At 37.0% G+C, this 21,580-nt stretch overlaps 1 protein-coding gene across 2 annotated transcripts in view; it reads right to left on the reverse strand.

Annotated features, from left to right (window-relative positions):
- The window catches only part of SMC5 (structural maintenance of chromosomes 5), a 97,068-nt gene that overhangs the window by 31,436 nt on the left and 44,052 nt on the right, over positions 1-21,580 (reverse strand). For both annotated transcript variants that reach the window (XM_047829558.1, XM_047829557.1), the window contains exons 9-15: positions 15,233-15,488; positions 12,481-12,635; positions 8,735-8,848; positions 6,157-6,251; positions 5,426-5,558; positions 2,849-3,022; positions 2,585-2,754 (exon numbers count right to left, since the gene is read on the reverse strand). In XM_047829558.1, the coding sequence (XP_047685514.1) occupies positions 2,585-2,754; positions 2,849-3,022; positions 5,426-5,558; positions 6,157-6,251; positions 8,735-8,848; positions 12,481-12,635; positions 15,233-15,488 (1,097 nt within the window). The remainder of the gene's footprint in view (positions 1-2,584; positions 2,755-2,848; positions 3,023-5,425; positions 5,559-6,156; positions 6,252-8,734; positions 8,849-12,480; positions 12,636-15,232; positions 15,489-21,580) is intronic.

Consider the following 21,580-nt stretch of genomic DNA (forward strand, 5'->3'; position numbering starts at 1 on the left):
AGCAGCTTTTAAGCTATGCAAATATATAGAGAGAGTCCTACGGGACCACAACCATAAACCCTGTTGACTTACACACCACACAATCTGGAGGGGTCTCCTCGGAAACTGCTGCAAAAATGAGGGCTCCAGAGGAGCCCTTTCTCGGAGGTACTGGTGGGCTGTGGCAAGGCCAACACACAGTATGACAGAGATGACATCTCCTAGACCATGTTGCCTGAGGACAATTTTGTAGCCTCTAGATGTGTGGTAGTCCTGGAACCCCTGAAGCTGTGGTTCTAGGACGAAGGGGTCTTTTCCATAAGACGACTAGAGAGTGTTTCTGATTGCTGTCTATGCAGGGCCATGGGATAGTAGCTTGCCAAGAACTGTCTCTGATCATTTCAGAACCTTGGCCACCCAGCTCTGGCGGGGATGTGGGCATGGCATATACCCACCAGTGCCAGCAGATTATAGGCAGAGTGCAAAAATGATGCCCACCAGTGCCTCTGTCCCAGGAGGAATTTCCATTAGGCTCTTGCCTCTTGGGTGGATACTTTAAGATTAGCAAATGAATCTCCTTCACATAGGGGCTAACTACTTTTCAAACGGTTACTTTGCCCAGGGTCCTGTAGTCTTTGAATGAGCCCTTTAAGAGCAGAACCTGTATTCTCTACTGCTGTACCTTTCTCCTAGATATAAGCCCCCTTGGTTTCCAAAGCCAGATGTTTTGGGGACTCATCTCTCTGGTGCAGGTCCCAAGGGTTGGGGTGCCTGCTGTAGGCACAAACTCCTCAGGGAAGAGCTCCATATTTGTGATATGGATCACAACACTACCGGAGTATTGGTCACCACACTAGGGGCGGGGTTTTGAGACCCTATCTCTGTAGTTCCTACCCCCCTTGATGTGGACCTTACATCCCTTGTTACAGAAGAGCAGTTCAGCTAGTTTTCTGATCTTTTTCAGAGCAAATTGTTTCATATGTAGCAGTTGATATGCTGTGTCTGTGGCAGGGGGGGAATTCAGTATCTCCCTATGCTGCCATCTTGAACCATCTCCCCATGGTAACTGACTACATACATCTTTATAATAGCGTGATGAAGTATACAGTACACAGTACTTCTAATGTATACCAAAGTATGATGGCGGCCTCAAGGAAAAGCATTTGCGTGACTGAGTTGGGAGCTGGACTACTTTTTTCATGAAATACCAGTTTTTCTTGAAAGAATAACAGACAAACTATGGTTAGACTCGGGTATTTGGCAGACTGTTCCTTCCAACCCAAAGTGAATGAAGTGAGCCTATCACTTCAAGAAAAATAACTGATAATATTTGCCCCCAATGATAAAATTCAACTTTCAAGTGAAAAGTAGAATTTGGAAAATCTTTATCTACCACTGTAAGCTTGATAGCTTCCCAATTCTTAAAGATCCTTCTGATGGGATTGGAAATCAACATAATTATTTTCTTTACACACTAAAATGTCAATATTTGAAAGACCTATAAATGACCAATGCATGATGGAACAAGATCACTGGGTAAAAGATCCAATTACAATACAATGAGTTTTAACATAATAATCATCTACCTCACTAATTGCAGACTCCACAGTGCAAATGAACTTTAACAAACCACAATCTTGGCAGGTTTTGATGCAATATTAAACAAGACGATATAGGTAACTATCTGAAAATTCTATCAATCTACTTCAAAGCAACCTCTCACAATAGACTGAAAGTAAAAGCAGATATGAAATAAACAAGTAACTTTATCAAAACAGGTTGATAAAATGCAAAGCAATGCCACTCTTCTTGCTAAATGTATTTTGTTTGGAAAACAGTGGTTTTCATAAATATTTTAAACATTCTGTTTTAATTACTAATGTATAAATATCACTAGATATATAAGTGAAACTTCCTCAAGGTCCTCAATAACTTTTAAGCATGGCAAGAGGTCCAGGGGTCAAAACAGTTGATCAAAGGACAGAAGAACAGCACTTAAAATTCACCAACCTTTGCCCTACAATTTTATTTTGGGCAGTAGGATTAAAGTTTGAGGGAAATTATTACAAAACGTGTTTTTGGGAATTGCATCAGCCTTACAGGGTACAGGCATACCTCAGAAATATTGCAGATTTTGTTCCAGACCACTGCAATAAAGCAGGTCAAAAGAATTTTGTGGTTTCCCAATGCGTGTAAGAGTCATGCTTACACTATGCTATAGTCTATTTAGTGGGCCACAGCGTTGTATCTAAAAACAATGTATGTACCTTAATTAAAGAATACTTTGCTGCTTAAGAATGCTAAGTTATCTGAGATTTCAGAGTCCTAATCACTGATCACAGATCACAACACATAATCAAATAGTTTGAAATAATGTGAGAATCGCCAAAATGTGACACAGAGGCACAACATAAACAAAAGCTACTGGAAAAATGGTGCCAACGGACTTGCTTGACACAGGGTTGCCAGACCTTCAATTTGTAAACAAAACGAAAGAAAACGCAGCATCTGCAAAGCGCAATAAAACGAGGTATGCCTATGTAACTCATAATAGCCTCGCAGTGCTTTGTGCCCGCCCCCTCTACCCAAAGGGGCTGAATGGTACCTTCCTAGTTTGGAACTAATTTTTTGCTCCAGTTGTCTTTTCTTGGTTTTCCTTTCAAGAAGCTCCTTCTTCTTCTGTCTAAGTTCATTGTCTTTGTGTTCTAGATGCTTGTTTCTCTCATACAGGGCAATCAGCCCTGCTTCCACGGCTTGCAGTTTTCTATTAATTTCCTATGAGATATTCAAAATTATTTTAAAAACAGATCTACTTAAAGTATTACAAATCCAGTTAATATTTTCTAATACAGTACTCAAAATAACCAACCTTTAGCTGTTCTTCTAAGTGTCTTCTTTGCTCTAGGTCCACGGTGACTGTGAGAAACTGGGCTACTTTCAGGGATGTGTTGCTAGAAATAACTTTATTTGAATAAAAGGAAGTTTTCACTACGTACTTTTCTTCTGCTGTGTACATTTGTTTTAACCGGGTTTCTTGTATTACCTGTCAAACAATGTCAAACAAGTATTAGTGCACATGTAATAGTAATTAAATATTTTTAAAAGGATTAAACCATTGAAAACACAGACCAAGTCCATTTTAGAAGATCAAAATATATTTTCTTTTCTTTTTTTTTTTAAAACTTATCCAGGTATATCTCTAAAAACGTGGCTGATACACTTCAGATTATTATTATGGAAAACACTGAAGAAGAGAGAAGGGAGAAAACCAAAACATCTGTAGCAAAGGTGGCTACGTTTCTACCTGACTTTACAATCTCTCCTATGTAAGTGTCCTTTTGGAGTTTTGCTAGATCTATGGAGGAGATACGAGGAACCAGCTGCCCGAGAGACAGAAATGTGGGGAGCTCAAGTAAATCATTTACTCTCACCTTCCCTCAGTTCTACTGTTCAGAGACACATGATCATATTCAATTCCTGTATATTTGGAAGAATACTTAAATGGAAACACTTTACTTCAAACTTTTTCTTTGCATTTTTTGGAGATCTTGTCTCTCAAGAACTTATACAAAAAGTTCCGTAAACTAAAGCACGTTCTAAACACTAAAGTGTTACTGTATTTCTATATATTAGTTAAGAATAGCCTTTTGTAGTACAGCTTTTTCTGATCTCTGCAGCCTCACCACCAATACTGTTGTGGCTTGCTTCTAACCAGAAGTTTATAGTCTAAGTAAAGAAATTAGACCTACTTAAGCACACTCAGTTCAACAAGGTATAACGTGGCATCTATAAACTGCTGAATACTCTGGAATGAAAGGAAAGCCTAGAAGAAGTTAGCCTACTCTAGTTCTAATGAATTTAAATTGATAGAGATGGTGAGGGAAGGGCACTCCCAGCAAAAAGGACACCCTGAGTTAAGGCTGGCAGGAGATCCTTTAACCAAAGGGGAGAGTCCTGGAAATTAATGAGAACAATTCCATGTATGGTCTTATCCTGTTTTCATAAGATAGAAAAGAGATGTACCCACATGCAGAGTTCTAGTATTCATTTCCCCAAATATTTCCCAGAATGTAATTTTTAATCAAAGACACGGGCAACTTACTATAATTAGCTTGGTGAGGTGTCCATGCCCCCTGGCAAAATGCATTGGTAATGAGCCCTCATTTCTTATCTGCTGTCAGTAAAGTACAAAGAGTCCCTATATTACAAATAAATTGTCCTAGGGATACTGGTACATGAGGTGTTAAAATTTTAAAACATATTTTTAAATAAATCCAATGTAATAGTAGTTAGGTCTCTAGCTGGGTCCTAGATACTTACAAGCAAAAATATGCAACCTGGTGTTATGAAAAAAACCTGTTTTGGATGAAGAGATTTCTTTCCTGTTTCTGTCTGTAACAGAAGCAATGAATGTATTTTGGAGTCTTGGAGATTTATATGAGGAGTAGAGAACTCCCAGCAGCATTAGCAGAATATGGGAGCTATGAGTTTGTGTGCTATGCTAGCCAGGAAGATGAGATCCTAAAATGGAGGTCATTCATATAGAAGATAATATTTTTTTTAAGTTTATTTAGTTTTGTGAGAGAGAGACAGAACGAATGGGGGAGGGACACAGAGAGAGTAGACAGAGATGCCCAAGCAGGTTCTGTGTACTGACAGAGCAGAGGGCAATGTGGAACTTGAACTCACAAACCGTGAGCTCATGACCTGAGCCAAAATCAGGAGTCAGATGCTTAACTCACTGAGCCACCCAGGCGACCCTCATATATGAAATAATCTTAAGCAGCAGCTTAAAGAAAGAAAGGGCTTACCGAAACAGTTCTCTATCCCAGCCTATCATCCTAAAGTGTAATGTATCTGAAAAACAATCTAGAATACGAGAACTTAAATGACAAAACCATTAATATAATGTCTCAACATAGGTTTGTCAAGCAGGAAAAAAATGAGGTAAGAGTGACAGGTGTCTCTTTACAGGCCTCAGCTTTCTTCAATAAATACAGATCTAGAGTATTTACTCTAGGGGCCTCCACATCACACCTGTCATAAAGTATTAGTCAATAGTTTTCTGTTGTATTAAAAATGTTTTGTGTTGTATTAAAAATGTAAAATACAAAGAATCTGTGTGGTTAAAAACAACAGAATGACCTACTTCTTGAATATGCTAAGAAGTTTTTTTTAAATTTTTTTTTAGTATTTATTTTTGAGAGAGAGAGAGCACGTGAGAGCATGCACACATGGGGGAGGGGCAGAGAGCGAGGGAGACAGAGAATCGGAAGCAGGCTCCAGGCTCCGAGCTGTCAGCAGAGAGCCCAACACGGGGCTCGAACTCACGAACAGAAAGATCGTGACCTGAGCCCAAGTTGGACGCTTAACCGACTGAGCCACCCAGGTGCCCCAAGAAGTTTGAACAAAACAAGGTTTGGGTACTGATTCAGTACTTCCTTACCCGTTCAATTTTTTCTCTGGTCCTTTCAGTTCCTACAGGAACTTCATGAATATGATAATGGCAGCAAAGAAAGCTCATGACGGGATCAGGTGCATCAAATAACTCTCGCAAGTAAGAGAAAAACCCATACTGTCTGAAATGAAAAGCACTTCTTAGATTTTTCTTCTTAAAAATCATTTACAGAAATCTGACAGTCGACAAGTGGCAAATAAACAAAATGTAATTTAATGATAGTACAGAAAAAGTTTTTCTTGGTGTCTTTTAAAATCACTTAAGTGATTAAGACTTCTTTGTCAGAAAGTTTATTAATATATTCGTTTCTTCCATTGTGTTTACATTTAGAATGTCTACTTACATCCAGAGTTAATTACTTATAGCTGTTCTATAATTGCAAATTTTCCATTTAGTCCTTCTGGAATTATTTCTGCATTATGAAGTGATGATTTGTTTTATTTTCCCAATACCTAACCAACTATTTTAGGATCTTTTAGTAAACAGTCCAATATTATTGCACTGATTTGAAACATCACCATCATATAGTAAGTATTCCATGGTTTGTCTGTTCTTAGATATTTCCTTATTTTAGACTTAAGTAGAGATCCTAAAAAGGAATAATACAGCCTATAACATCCATATTTATGTGAGAGATAATTAAAATATATATAAGAGCTAAACATGGTTATTCAATATTCAAAGAACAGGTTAGTTCTAATAGTATTTTTAAGACTTACTTGAGGTCATTCAGAGATCTTGAAGGGGCTTTGTCTGCATATGAACTCTTGGGAGCAATAACAGCATTTACTCTTAATTTTTTATTGTCACGAATCTGAATATAAGGAAAAGAAAATATTTTAATTACCATATACTATCAATCAAAATGATTTTTTAAGTTACATTCCTCCTGGCATCCATGGGATGATCAGAAGCTGGATATTTAACGGTACTTACCTTTTTTTTTTTTTTTTAAGTTTATTTATATTAAGAGAGTGAGCATGGGAGGGGCAGAGAGAGAGAATCCTAAGCAGGCTCCGCACTGTCAGTGCAGAGCCTGATATAGGGCTTGAACTCATGAACTGCAAGATCATGACCTGAGCAGAAACCAAGAATCAGAGGCTTAACTGACTGAGCCACTCAGGCGCCCCTTTAATGGTACTTACAAGGAATTTTTTTAGTGTGAAAATGATTATTACACTTCCATGTTTTTAAAGAGTTTATCAGTGAAAATAGTGAAAGAGATATGCTCTAACAGATAAGCAGTAATACCAAAACTCGTTCAGACACAGGAAGAATGGAACAGGCATTTCCCAAATCCTTTTTATGATTCCAGCACAATCCTGACACCAACACCTGACAAAAACAATATCCCTCATGAATACATATGCAAAAAGCCTCTACAAAATATTAGTACACCGAATCCATTAATGTAAGAATAGTACACATGACCAAGTAGAGTTTATCCCAGAAATTCTAGATGTAACATTCAAAACTCGATCTAATTATATCAATGGACTAAAGTACAAAAGCCATATGACCATCCCAGCAGATACAGAAAAATATGATAAATTCTCAGCAAACCAGAACTAGAAGGAAACTTCCTTAACCTGATAAAGGGTGTCTATGATAGATGTATAGCAGACATAATACTTATACACAGTATTGGAAATGGTACTCTAGTAGATATGAGTACAGGAGGCAGTTAAATACATTTCACAATTTAAAATACAAAGTCATACATGTATGAGGGAGTTCTGGTCCTGTTGAGGAGAAGTTATGGAAAGTTAATTATCAGAGCACACACACAAAAATACAGGTCAAAGTTTTAGGAACCCACGTCACATTATCGATATGAGATTCAAATCCTTAGCACAGACGAAGCATTGAGTTTTTGACTCAAAAAAGGTATTCAGTGTAGGCTAAGCTGGTCATTTCCAACAGAAAGCATCTAATTACACCCGACTGAATGCCCTTTGCAGTGTGTCCTCCACTTGTAATCCAAATGCCCTACTTCTCACACTGGACCAAAAACTCACTGGTTAAGCTTAAAGAATTCTAAACTATACAAATGTCTAACTTCTGGGAGTCCATTCTATAATTTGATACATGCGACTTCTCATCCAGTTACCATATATTCACATTCCCTGCCAACTCCCAAACCAGGAGGGCACTTCGATAAAAGCCAAAGAAAGTAAGGGATTCTTTCCAATCACTAGTGTACCACACAAAGAGGACCACTGCAGCTGACTCAGGATCCTGTCCTCGCTCATACTTGTAGCGAAAGTTTAACCAAAACAAAATCTAAACATAATCTTTAGGGCTTTTAAAAGAAGCAGAAGGTGTATGTAAAAGGAAAGAAATCTTACCATAGCAAATAACAGCTAACAATGTATGTTTTATAGATAACCATAACCCGGGTGGCTCAGGCAGTTAAGCATCTGACTTCGGCTCAGGTCATTTCACATCTTGCGAGTTCGAGCCCCATGTCAGGCTCTGTGCTGACAGTTGGGAGCCTGGAGCCTGCTTCAGATTCTCTGTCTCCCTGTCTTTCTACCCCTCCCCTGCTTGCACTCTGTCTCTCTCTCTTTCAAAAATAAACATTAAAAAAATTACTTATAGATACCCATAGATAATAAAAATATTTGCAAGCACTGTTCTAAATACTTTTCCATTTATTAATAGAATTAATCCTCACAACCATCTTGTAGATAATGGATCTGCATTTTACAGATGAGGAAATTATGGCATAAAACATACAGGAAACTTGACCAATTTAGTAGCAAAGCCAGAATTCAAATCTTGGCAGCCTACCTGTATGTAGGTCTATGCTTCTAACTACTAAGCCATCCACATTGCCTTTTAGTGCCTTAGATTCTCAGTGGTGTTTCTGTAGCCAGATACAGAATTCTCATCCTTTTTGAAGAGGTTTTATTGAAAGCAACAACATATTGATTCCCACGCTCCCCGCCAAAGAAAAACCGAGTTCATTCCAATACATTTCCAAAAAGGATTTCTAAGACCAAAGGCCCTTCATTACATTTTTTTCTCTTAAAAGAGTGTGACAGAATTATTTTTACGAATTCCAAATAACTTCAAAACACATTTCAGGTGGAATTATGGGCTGTTTTTTCTCTTGCAAAACAAATTCATTCCCCAGTAATGACACAGATTAAAAAAGAAATTAACAAAATTGAATGATTTTACACAAGAGTTACTGCTGGTATTAGTCACTATTTTTGTTGTAGTTTGAATTTAAAAACTTAAGCACTAGAGGGTAAGCACCAGATGAATCAAAGTATTATGATGGTTACTTGCCTCTTTGAGGAAAACCTCCATATCTTCTTGACTTTCAAATACAAAAGCTCTTAGGTCATTTGATGAAATATGATTTTCAATATATTTGGCATTTTTATTATCTTTCATATTGATCTAAACAAAATGAAAAGAAAATAAAAGTTGATTTTCATGAAATCCAAACTGATTGCAAGAACATTAGTTTTACTTAGATGTATTTAATCAGATTAAATACTTAAGGGGAAAAAATGAAAAACACTTTGTACTGAGACAACATTTCAACACCTCTATAAGTTAGTACCGGGAAACATTCAATACATAGTAAAACAAAAGCCAACACACGAATGAGTACCTGAAGCTTATCAATTTGATACTATTCAAGAAATAATGAAGTTCCTTTCTAGTCCACTCATTAAAAACCTCTGAAATAGGCTTAGATTGTAATCTAAGAGTATAAACATTTCTCCTCTATCCCCACACTTTTAGTATTTTTCTTCTTAATCTTCAAGAGGAATTCATACTATACACGGCAATAACCAATCAGTTAAAAAACAATGAAAAAAAAAAACTTGCTCTGAATGAATTTTAACAGTGTTTGCAAGAGAAATCCTAGGCTTGTACCACTAGAACAGAAACTTTAAGATTTATTTTTAAAATATTAACAAATAAGGCACTTCTGCATGTGACACTCAATGCTATGGAAAATACTAAGATTGGTCAAGAAAACAGATTATTTCAAAAAGACTACGCTATTATTTTTTGCAGATGGTAAGTATGTTGAAAAGCAGAACACAAGATAAAGCTCTATAACAGAGGTGCATAAAAAGTGCTATCTATGGAATTTTGGGAGCTCGGATAGATTACCTTCAGCAGATGGAAATCAGTGTTCTTGAAAAAATAAAGATTTATGAAAGAAAAAGTATATGTACTATATATAAAATATAGCATACTAGTTAAGAGCTAAGTCTCTGGGATCAGACAGATGTTGCTTCAAATCAGGTACAACTTAAATTTCTTAAAATTTTAGTTTTTTACCAAAATGGGTATAGTAAAATAGTCTGTATCTCAGGAATAAAAGGATTAAGACAGAATAAAAAATTTAGTGCAATGCTTATCATGTAAATGTTGGCAAATATTAGTATTTTAAATTATAAAATACCAATTAGCATAAGAATGGGAAAACTGATAGACGAACAAAAAAATTAATACCATCACCAGGACATAGACACTATACCAAGTTAGTGTTTACTGTTTCACAATATTTTTTGGTACCAAATTACTTCATTAGAAGGAATGGTATAAATGAAAGAAAATTTAAGTGGGCGTTAGCTATAACTTTTAGAAAGGGTTAAAGTAACCCCAATGTGACTGCTGGAAGTCACCTTTTTAAAATAGTTGTGGATAAGCCAGCCTAAGACTCAGCTCTCCTTATCACTCTCTCCTGTAACAGATGTCACATCTTTGGGCCTCCGTCTTGTGTGAGTTGGTTACATGGTCATTCATTTCTTTGAAGAATTACACTTGTTCATTTAGACAGTGAGTCTCAAAATTAAGTCACACAGGTGGGGGGTCATTTCTATCCCCACCCAGCTGGTGCACTTCCAGGAGTGACTAAGTCACACGTTTCTCCCCAGGTAGAATGCAAACTGCATTGCACTCATTCTGGCCTCGTGACATCCTGAAGGAAGATTTCATCATGTCACTAGCTTCTTTGGTAAAGAAGATACCTGGCTAAGTTCTTCAAGGCCATGTCTTTGCGACGTACTAAAGACACACAGAGGTAGACAGAGGAGGCACAGCACTCCAAGGTGAGGTGGTGGCTGATGGCAGACTTGTGTTTCAGCTCTTTAAAATGCACTCTTTTTCAGGGTGCCTGCGTGGCTCAGTCAGTTAAGTATCTGACTTCAGCTCAGGTCATGATCTCGGGGCTGGTGGGCTTGAGCCCCTCGTTGGGCTCTATACTGACAGCTCAGAAGCTGGAGCGTGCTTCAGATTCTATGTCTCCCTCCCTCTCTCTCTGCCCCTCCCCAGTTCAAGCTCTTTCTCTCTCTCTCAAAAACAAGTAAACATTAAAAAAATAAAATCTTTCTATACATCCTATCTTATAACCTGCTTTATAATTCATTAATAAGTCATAAATGTCCTTTTATATCAAGAGACCTAGAACATTTTTAATGGCTGCATAGTATTCCATTCAATGGATGTACAGTAATTTGCATGACCAAACAACAGCTTTGGGAATTTCATTCTCTGTCCCACCACCATTACAGTATTATAAACACTGCTGTGAGGAACAGAACTATAAACAAATCTTTGCACACTTCTCCCATCGTAGATTGGAATGGTCAGAAATAATGCCTAGAAATGGACTGCCAGTTGACAACTTCTATGACTAAAATTTTAAGTTGATATATTGTTAATTTGCCTACCTTGATGACATTTCAACTAGATATTGGAGGGTTAGGTAAGTGTGTGTATCGGGATGGGGCTAGGGGAGCAACACAGTTGGAAGAAGGTGGTAGGAAAGGTGAAGGGTTATTTCAGAAAGGATAAAAAAAAGAAGGGTATTATCTTTTCATCTCAAAGATTCGAATGTAATTTGTAATGTAAATATATGCCTGCTAGTAATCCCTCTTGGTGACAGGCTACTGATAGGAGATGAAATGATAGAAGGATGGCAAATTTATTAACATTGTGAATTATAATTTTGAGGTTGACATTTTAACAAAAATCTGTTGACAATTATTTGCATTATAATTTATTAAGGATCAAAATATTTTCTTATATTTTCTTTCAGTCCTTACCAGATTAATCAAAACAATAATGTCTGCATCCAAAATAGATATTCCCTTCTTGATCTGGCAAAAATACTCTAATAATACATACCTGAGCAAGAAGAGAATACAGTATTATGCATATTAATTTTGCTAACATAATCTAAGATATAAAAAAGAAAACTACATGAAATGATTTTAAATAAAGGATAACACAAACACGAATTACAGAAAATAGAATTTTTCATGAATCCTGCAAGGATCTATAGTGCATTCTTTTCTAAAGTAAAAAAAAAAAAAAAAAAAAAATTACCCAGCAAAAACAATCCTTAAGTCATTTTGGTGTAAGTTTTACGTTCATATTATACCTAATATATCGCTACCAAAGACTGTGGTGTTTACTTTCTTTTCCCTTTCCACGGCCAAAATTATTATTTTAAATATTTTAGATGGAAATTGTCCTAGCCATTCCATCTAAATTCCAATGAAGCCACACTTCATTAAATGATTTGCTAAATATAGCTTACCTTCTTCTTAATGACCCATGATCATCAAAAAGAGCTATCAAAGGTTTATGCTGGTTTCATTCTCAGAATTCTCAGAATGCTAATATTTGTAGGTAATTCTCTTCTGTCTTCTATCAGTTCCCCCATATCAACATAGTTATTTACAATAGTTTCCAGCCCTTTGGCAGCATTTAATCTATTGCCTGCTATCTAACCTAAGAAAAACAACAGCCAGAAGGAACTAGCTAACCAAACTAATTTTATACATGATTCCTGGTCAATAAGCTAAGTTTCCTACTTTTCCTATTGTTGGTCAAGGGCCCTTTAGAAAACTCAGGTATGGATTCAGCAGCCTACCAACTGCCACAAGTCTGATAATAGAAAAGCATGTTGTTAATAAAACTAAGAATTCTTAAAACAACAAAAATCTATAACGATTGCAATAATAAAACTAACAGATGCTACCAAGACAAACAAAATTTCTTACCGTGAGCATTATAGGTTCACAGACCCTTTGCTTAAATTTGTCCCGGTTATTTCTTAGCCATAAAACAGCATCATATGTGTCACGGTATCTCTGTCTCAGCTTATCTTCCTTTTGATTCATAAGATTGTCAAATCGTACAATATTATCACCCACACCTAAAAAAGGAAAACAAAGTATACCTTTGAAAACTTGCATTAAATAATACAAAAGGGTATCTTAGATCTCAAAGTTAGCACCACTCAGCAAGTACCCAACACAGTGAGAAAGCAAAACCCTGGAGAAATTATCAAATTTCCAAACACTTGGGATAAAAAAATGATCTTTAAGCTATCAAAAACAAATAGGCCACATAAAGAAGATTAAGAAATCGCTATATTTCCTAACACGAGGTGATTGCAATAGGCCTTCAAACTTGGGAGAGAAAAATTATTTTCAACCTAGAGTCATATATACAACAAAACCAGGTTAAAAGGGGACCATGAGGGGCGCCTGGATGGCGCAGTCAGTTAAGCGTCCGACTTCAGCCAGGTCACGATCTCGCGGTCCGTGAGTTCGAGCCCCGCGTCGGGCTCTGGGCTGATGGCTCAGAGCCTGGAGCCTGTTTCCGATTCTGTGTCTCCCTCTCTCTCTGCCCCTCCCCCGTTCATGCTCTGTCTCTCTCTGTCCCAAAAATAAATTAAAAAAAAAAAAAAAGAAGAAAAAAAATAAAAGGGGACCATGAAATGAAGGTGTTGTCATTAAATCCCAGATATCTGTAATTAAATTCCAAATATCTCTTCTTACAAGGTTACCCAAAGATGTATAATGGAGCAATGCAAGAAAAAGACACGGAATAGTTTTATCCAATACAGACAAGGATCTGTGACAAATCCCAGATGGCAGACACATGGGAGGCTTTGAAAACAATCCATTTAGGTGGAAGGAGGGGGATAGGGGGGCTCCAGAACTCACAAGAATGCCTAATTGTTTTTGTTTTTTAAGTAGGCGGCACACCCAACATGGAGCTTGAACTCACAACCCTGAGATCAAGAGTCACATGCTCTACTGACTAAGCTAGCCAGGCACCTCAATTGTTTTTTAAGGAAACGCTACAGCAAATGTTTTTCTGTTTTTGTTTTTGTTTTTGAAGGAAAACTAAAACCTTTAAAAAAGCTATCAGGGTGCCTGGGTGCCTCAGTCAGTTAAACATATGACTTTAGCTCAGGTCATGGTCTTGTGGATCACGAATTCAAGCCCCATATTGGTCTCTCTGCTGTTAGCACCTAACTGTGCATACATAGCCTGCTTCAGATCCTCTGTCTCCCTCTCTCTCTGATCCTCCCCTGCTTGCACTCCCTCTCAAAAATAAACATTTAAAAAAATAATAAAATAAAAAATATCAATAAAAGGAAATCAGATCAAAATGTACTACCTGGCTCTTCTGTGAATAAGTTTCACTGTTGTAGTAACAAGTAATACTTGATATTTCTAGCTTTTAGAATTAACCCATACACAGAGCCCATAAAACTTGATATGGTGTTCAATAAAATGTTTTCAGCCTTGAAAGAAATTTCAAGAGACCAAATTAGAGTGTCAGAAGGGTGAAAAGTAAACAGGATGAAAGTATCGGTATTTTTAGCTGACAAAGTGTGCACTCAAGCAATACTGACAATTGTTAAATGACAAGATTTAAAGATACTACAGTTAACCGATAATAAATGTTAAAGATTAGTAATTAGTATTAATACAATAATGCCACTTGAGGAATTACAATAGGGACAGGAGATGTTATGAGCAGGAATCTAAATCCAAAGTACAAAACATCAAAAGATAATGTCTAAAGTTGATTCATCTAGCCAGGGCAAAACAAGAACATGATAAAAATATAAATGAAGGTCTATTAGAAAACACTGCCGAGGGGCGCCTGGGTGGCTCAGTCGGTTAAGCGGCCAACTTCGGCTCAGGTCATGATCTCGCGGTCTGTGAGTTCGAGCCCCGCGTTGGGCTCTGCGCTGACAGCTCAGAGCCTGGAGCCTGTTTCAGATTTTGTGTCTCCCTCTCACTGACCCTCCCCCGTTCATGCTCTGTCTCTCTCTGTTTCAAAAATAAATAAACGTTAAAAAAAAAAAAAAATTAAGAAAACGCTGCCGAGGGAGTTAAACATGCTTTGTCCTGAGAGCAGGTCTGGAGGTTAGAAAGAGGTTGGGCCACACTTTTGTTCTAGTTTTTCTTTCTTTTTTTTTTTTTTAACCACACATATCTCATACTTTGATAAACAGACCAAGTTAGGGGTTTTTGTTCTTTTTTACTGATCTTAGTTGTATACACTGAGCAGATAGAATTTAAGACCTGTTTTATGTGACTCATGTTATAAATCTATTTTCATGGTCTACAGGAAAGAAAAGCAAAGATGATTTGGGACAGGTTTGAAGGGGCAAAGTTAATGGAAGGTTATGAAGACTAGAATGAAGAGCTTAAATCTGATCTGATAAACAATGGTGGAGGACTTTGTGAAGAAAATAAAGGAAAGCATTTTTGGAGAATTAAATCAACCACCATTATCTGACATAAGACAGTGGTAGCCAGTGGCAAAGCACGGTATATAATACATCTAGGTAATTAAGGCATCAATTTGGAAAACCCTAGGGGAGATTCCTCAACAAGGGGATTTGAGCAGGTAAAGACCTGGTTCCAGGGGAAGAAGAAAGTCCATCAACAGAAACAGATCTCCATTTTATAAACATCTCTTCTCACTAAGTTTAATAAAACTTACTCTTTTTCTCCTTCTCTAGGGTTTCCTTCTCTCCTCGCTTATCGATCACCTCGCCTTCACATGATGCCTTTTCATCTTGAATTCGTCTCAAATCATTTGTGATGGCATCAATTTGGGGCTGAAGATTCTCACAGTTTTCTGCGGTCTTCAGTTCATTTTGCAAATCTTCGATCATCTTCCGTGTGTTACTTATCCTCCTCTGGCGATCGTGTTCTTCATTCTGTTTTACTGTTAAAGCCTGTTGCAGTTCCTCAATCTAATAAAACAAAAGTAGGTTAGTACTGCTTTACAAGACTTTTATAGTAATACAGTCTTTAAAATGCAAACTAAGTACATAGGTGTTTTCTTCACTAAAAGGTATTGTGTTGTGGGCTGTTATTCCTACCAGACCACCTGGGTTATCTTTATTTGTTCACTAATACATCCTACCTACCTAGAGCAAAGCTTAGCTTACAGTCAGCACTCATTAAATATGTGCTCAATGAACAAAATATTTATAAAGCCAATGAGAGATTTCTAAATACAGACAGAAAGTCAATGCATACTACACACCAGAAGACTGAAATTAAAACAGCATTTGTATGGTATATGACAGACTTTCAATTAAGCAGGAATATAAATGATGATTATGATTATGTAACCCTTAATTTTAAACTGAAATTAACTATTGTCTTTCAACAAAATTATTTACTACTATTACTTGAAATTAATATTTTGAGATTTTAATTGTCAATCTACATGTTTAGATTTGCTGACTTATATTCAGGGTAAATTATTAAAAAACAAAAACAAAAAATCATATCTGCTAGATTTTTATCAAAACCATATAAAGCCTACCTAGAGCTAAGATTTTTAAGACCCACACACGTACATGTATACAACCTATTGTTTTTTTACAGAAATAGAATTTCATATTATAGTAATTAAGGTTAACATATCACATAATTTGTTAGCTTGCTTTCCTTCCAAGTCATATTTACTCCCTTACCTCCTCCCCATTATAAAAGTAGGAAGATATTCATTATAGAAAATATGGAAAACAGAAACTTAATAAAAATCATCTATAATCTCAATGTCCTTAAACACTTCCATTTTAATACCTACTTATTTACATGTTTCTATAGAACATATGTTTTATTAAATGACACCACTAAATATGTATTGAGAACAGTTTCTCATTTCTCCCATGTCCTTGGCAAAACAAAATTTTGGTTTCTGTGTAATGTTCATTGGATATAATATCTATGGATATTTTGTCCTATTCCCTATTGTTGGACATCTGGGTTGGTATCAACTTTTTCCTTTCTAAAAATTTAACTTTGACAGTGTCACGATAACAAACTGAAATATGCCAAAATCACCTCTCCATAACAAACATGGAGAAGATGGAAATATATGAAAAAATTAAGAGACATATCTGTGCCTGAAAGTTCACAATGTTCAATAGGATTAAAAGAAGAAAGGAGACAAGAAGCCACACCTTGGGCTGGAAATCCATGAAGTCCAAGGCAATGAGAATTAACAGGTACAGAATTAAGAATCACCAAATACATGAGGCAGTCCAGCTCCATGAAAAAGGGACAAGAAATTTAACAAAACCTTTGCACTCCCAGCAAAACAGACCCACCAAGCTACCAAAAATCACTGGACTACTAAAGAAATCTGTACCAAGAGGTCTTTGTCTGACTTGAAAAACTGGGAAGCAGCCCAATATCCCTGCCCTTCCAGCTAAGTTTTCTGAACGCTAATTCATGTGTCACTCTCATCCAAGAAACTTCCATGCTAATCCCATACTCATCATCTTCAATTTCCATGAATGTTCTCTATTGTTCCAACTGACACTTGGCTATTCCTGAAACACACTTCCAGAGCCCTCTCTAGACCTTCTCCTGCCATAATCCTTCAGACTGCTTCAGGACTCAGAGGTGGGGAGAGGGTGTTAATCCTCATGAATCCCCATTGTACTATTTCTTCCATTAACTGAGCCCCACTGGAATTCCCTTCAAGACCATGGTATCAGGCTTTACCACCCTTATCTCTGTTGCTGTGTTAACTACCTCCCTCAAAAAACCTTCATCACTCCATTCGTTGATGATTGTAGCTCCCCACTCACTGCTTTCCTATCATTATGCCCATCACATATATAGAAAATCAATCTCTTTGGTCCTTGTGTTCCTGGACTTCAACTTCAACCATCTTTTCCTAAACCCCTCTGCAGCTACCTTCTCCTATGGTTATACTTCAAATCATGTAAATCACCCAAAATCATCCACCTGAAAACCATTTCTACAATCCTGTTCTTCCAGTCCCCTTTACTTGCATTTTATTTACTGTGGTATTATTCACACTATTCTTTGACCCCACAGAGTCCTGTAATGCAGTGACCCTACTATCTTTTCACAATCCATCATCCCCTTCATTTCTTTTTTTAACCTCCTTAGGTTCTACAACCCAGTACAGGACCCACTGCAAAGACCTCTTGTTCCTCCACCATTCCTATGTCACATCAGCCAGGAAAAAAAAGCATAGTCTCTATCAAACCTAACTACATACCTTCTGTCTATCTCTATCCAAGAGGCTGAACTAATTGAAGAAACTCTCCAAAAAGGCATCTCACTTTGAATTGACGGCCACAAAAATACAAACTCAAAACTACCAGACACACCTATCACATTTCTCTAATCAATGTGTGCTCATTCTCAAGTGACTTCACATCTTGTCTTCCACCTTCCTCAATCCTTTATTGCTGCAGGCCCTCTGCTCACTCAGCTGATGACCTTGCCTCACACTTCATTAACAGCATAGTTAAAATTCCTGCTTTAAAACCCATCACCGTATCTCCATCTATACTCACTCCATTTTATCTTGTACAAGGACAGTCCTTGTAGCTACCTAGATCTAAAGGAGGCCATTTCAAGCAGTGTCTCTCTAATTACTTATGGTGAAGGACCATGTTTTAAAAATTCCAAGCCATCAAAAGTCAACTTTTATCAATGACAACTACAATAAATTACAATCATTTTGGAAAACAGGTTGTTAATTCCTTCAAAAGTAAAATATATACCTATGATATTCTACTCTTAGGAAACTACCAAAGAAAATTAAAGCATATATTTTATACAAAAACTTGCACAAGAATACTCATGGCAGCTTTACTGGTAATAGCCCCAAACCAGAAACAATCTTAATGTCCATCAATAGGTGAATAAATTGTGGTCTCAAGAAAAGTGAAAAAGTATATCAAACTAAACAAAAATAATAATACAAAGTATCAAAATTTGTGGACACATCTAAAGCAGTGACGAGAGGCAAGTTTATAGCATTAAGTCCATACACAAAAGTCTCAAATCAGTAATCTTGAGATTTCACCTCAAGAACCTGGAAAAAGAGCAAAATAAACCCACATCAAGCAGAAAAGAGGAAATAATTAGGATATGAACAGACGTCAATATAATTAAAAAGAGAACAACAAAATCTATGAAGCAAAGAGCTGGTTCTTTGCAAAAACCAATAAAATTAATAAACTTCTAGCAAGATTGCCTTTCCTCCCCAAAAAGAAGACACAAATTACCAATATCAGAAATGAAATAGGAGTATGACTGTATCACTACAGGCATCAAAAGGATAGTAAAAAACTCTGCACAAATTTGACAACTTAGACACAACAGATCAATCCCTCAAAAAACACTACCACAACTCATTAAGTATGAAATAGATTTGAATAGTTCTTAATTAAATTTAATTCATAATTTTAACTCCCCTCCCTCCGCCAAAATCTTAAAGACCCAGATAGTGTCATTTGAGAATTATTCAGAATGTTTAAAGAATTAACGCCAATTCTTCACAGTCTCTTCTATAAAAAAAAAAAACAACAGAAGAGGTGAAACACTTCCAAATTTATCTTATAAAGCTAGTTAGTATTCTGACACCAAAAACAGATGGTACAAAAAGAAAACTATACAGAGCATATCCCTCACAGACACAAAAATCCTTTAACTGTTAGTCAACAGAATTCAACAATTATAAAATTATATACCACAACCAAGAAGGATTTTCATGGATGTAAGGTTGATTTGATGATTAAAAAAAAAAAAATCAAGGTCAAGGTAATGCAATGCTAAAGGTGAACATGAACACTATCATATCAACAAATGCCAAAAAAAAAAAGCACTTAACAAAATCCAACACTCAACGATAAACACTCCCAGAAACATAGGAATAGAGTGAAAATTACCAAACTTGATTAAAAAAATCTATAAAAAAACCTACAGTAACAATACACTTAATGATAAAAAACAAACTGCTTTCCTCTTAAGATCATGAATGAGGTAAAGATGTCCACTCTTGCCGTTCTTATTCAACACAGTGCGGGAAGTTCTAGCCAGTGCAGTAAGGCAAGAAAGGAATTAAAAGGCATACAAATCAGAAAAAAAAAAAAAAAAACCTGTCTCCATGTGTAGATGACACGATTGCCTATGCAGAAAATCCCAGGGACTCTATTTTTTAAAAAGAGAAAGGGAGAGAAAAAAATACTTAGGTGTAATCTCACAAAACACAGAGAACAACTTGCACGCTGAAAACTACACAGTGGTCACTGAAGAAATAAAAGATCTAAATAGATGGAGACATACCATGTTGAAAGACTGGAAGACCCAATAAAGTAAAGGTTTCAATTCTCCCCAAACTGATATACACGTTTAATGCAATTCCTATTAAAATCCCAGCAACATTTTTTATAGATACAGAAAAGATTTCGAAATCATCAGGAATGGCAAAATCAAACTGAAAATCCTCTCCTCCAAAAAAGCAATGAAAGCACTGACAAAAGTTGTCAAAATTAGGGGCGCCTGGGTGGCGCAGTCGGTTAAGCGTCCGACTTCAGCCAGGTCACGATCTCGCGGTCCGTGAGTTCGAGCCCCGCGTCGGGCTCTGGGTTGATGGCTCAGAGCCTGGAGCCTGTTTCCGATTCTGTGACTCCCTCTCTCTCTGCCCCTCCCCCGTTCATGCTCTGTCTCTCTCTGTCCCAAAAATAAAAAATAAAACATTGAAAAAAAAAAAAAAGTTGTCAAAATTAACTTTTTTGAAATTCTGGAATTTAATCAAAGGCTTATAATAACCTGGAGACTGTTTATTCAAGAAAAATGCCTGAATCTTGGTAAAAACAGCAAGATGTATGGGATTAAAAAAAAATTTTTTTTAATGTTTATTTTGAAAGAGCGAGAAAGAGAGAGAGAGGGAGACACAGAATCTGAAGCAGGCCCCAGGCCTCGAGTTGTCAGCGCAGAGCCCGATGTGGGGCTCCAACTCACAAACCCTGAGATCATGACCTGAGCTAAAGCAGGACGCTTACCCGACTGAGCCACCCAGGCACCCCAAGATGTGTGGGATTTTAAACATGTCCTATTCCCTTCCAGTTCGCTGGCAGCCCTGAAAATCAACTGCCCACAATCATAGTGAAATCAAATCAGCTACTTAACGGCCACTGTAGAGGTCAGAACAAGGTTAGAAAGTTTTCAAGCTCTCATTCTCAGATAAGTGCCATTATCTGATCCGTCTGCACTTACTCGAAAACCTTACCTGCAAAGGTTGTCTTTTTTTGATGTGACTCCACCACAGCTGGAAGTCTTTCCCCTGAAGGCATTTGTCAAAGACAATCAGTGGCCAGTGTTTTAACACCACAGTTGTTTCGAATAACCGAATAACCGTTGTGGCAAAGCTAACCAAAAAAAACTTAAAAAGCTGGAGAGGACACCCATAGGAGACTCTGGAAGCTCCTGAGAATCTAGAAGGCTATATGAGTAGGACAGTGCGCATGCCTAGGATGGTACACGTTCTCCAGAAAGACTGGAGGAGATCCTAAGCTCTCACAGAGGCTCTGTGCAAAGAATGTTTCACCTTGAGGCTATGTGCAAGTAGGAAGTGAAACCCAAAACAGAGCTGTAAACTAGCACTGGATATTAACCGAAGTTTGCAACAACCCAGGGAGCATTTACTGAATCTTGGTGGAAAGTAAAAACACTGCCCTGCTATGTGTTGAAGGTGTGACCTAACATGCATGAAGAGACACTCAACAAAGACTGGGAGACAGAGTGGTTGCAATCATTTAAGGAAATATCTGCCCAGTATGCTAACTCAGCACAGACTTCCGTTGTCACACACAACAAAAACTACAAATTTCAAAGCATCAGTTAGGAAAGTAACTAAACCAACAGCAACAAAAACATTATCAACAAACAGCAACAAAAGCCTGGGGAGGGAAGGACAAATGATTTCAGTTGCCACATCATGCTATTTAAACTGCCAGTTTCAACAAAAACAAAATATAGGTCATACACCAGAAAATTAGCA

This window comes from Prionailurus viverrinus, chromosome D4, assembly GCF_022837055.1.
Source record: "Prionailurus viverrinus isolate Anna chromosome D4, UM_Priviv_1.0, whole genome shotgun sequence".
NCBI classification, from domain to species: domain Eukaryota; kingdom Metazoa; phylum Chordata; class Mammalia; order Carnivora; family Felidae; genus Prionailurus; species Prionailurus viverrinus.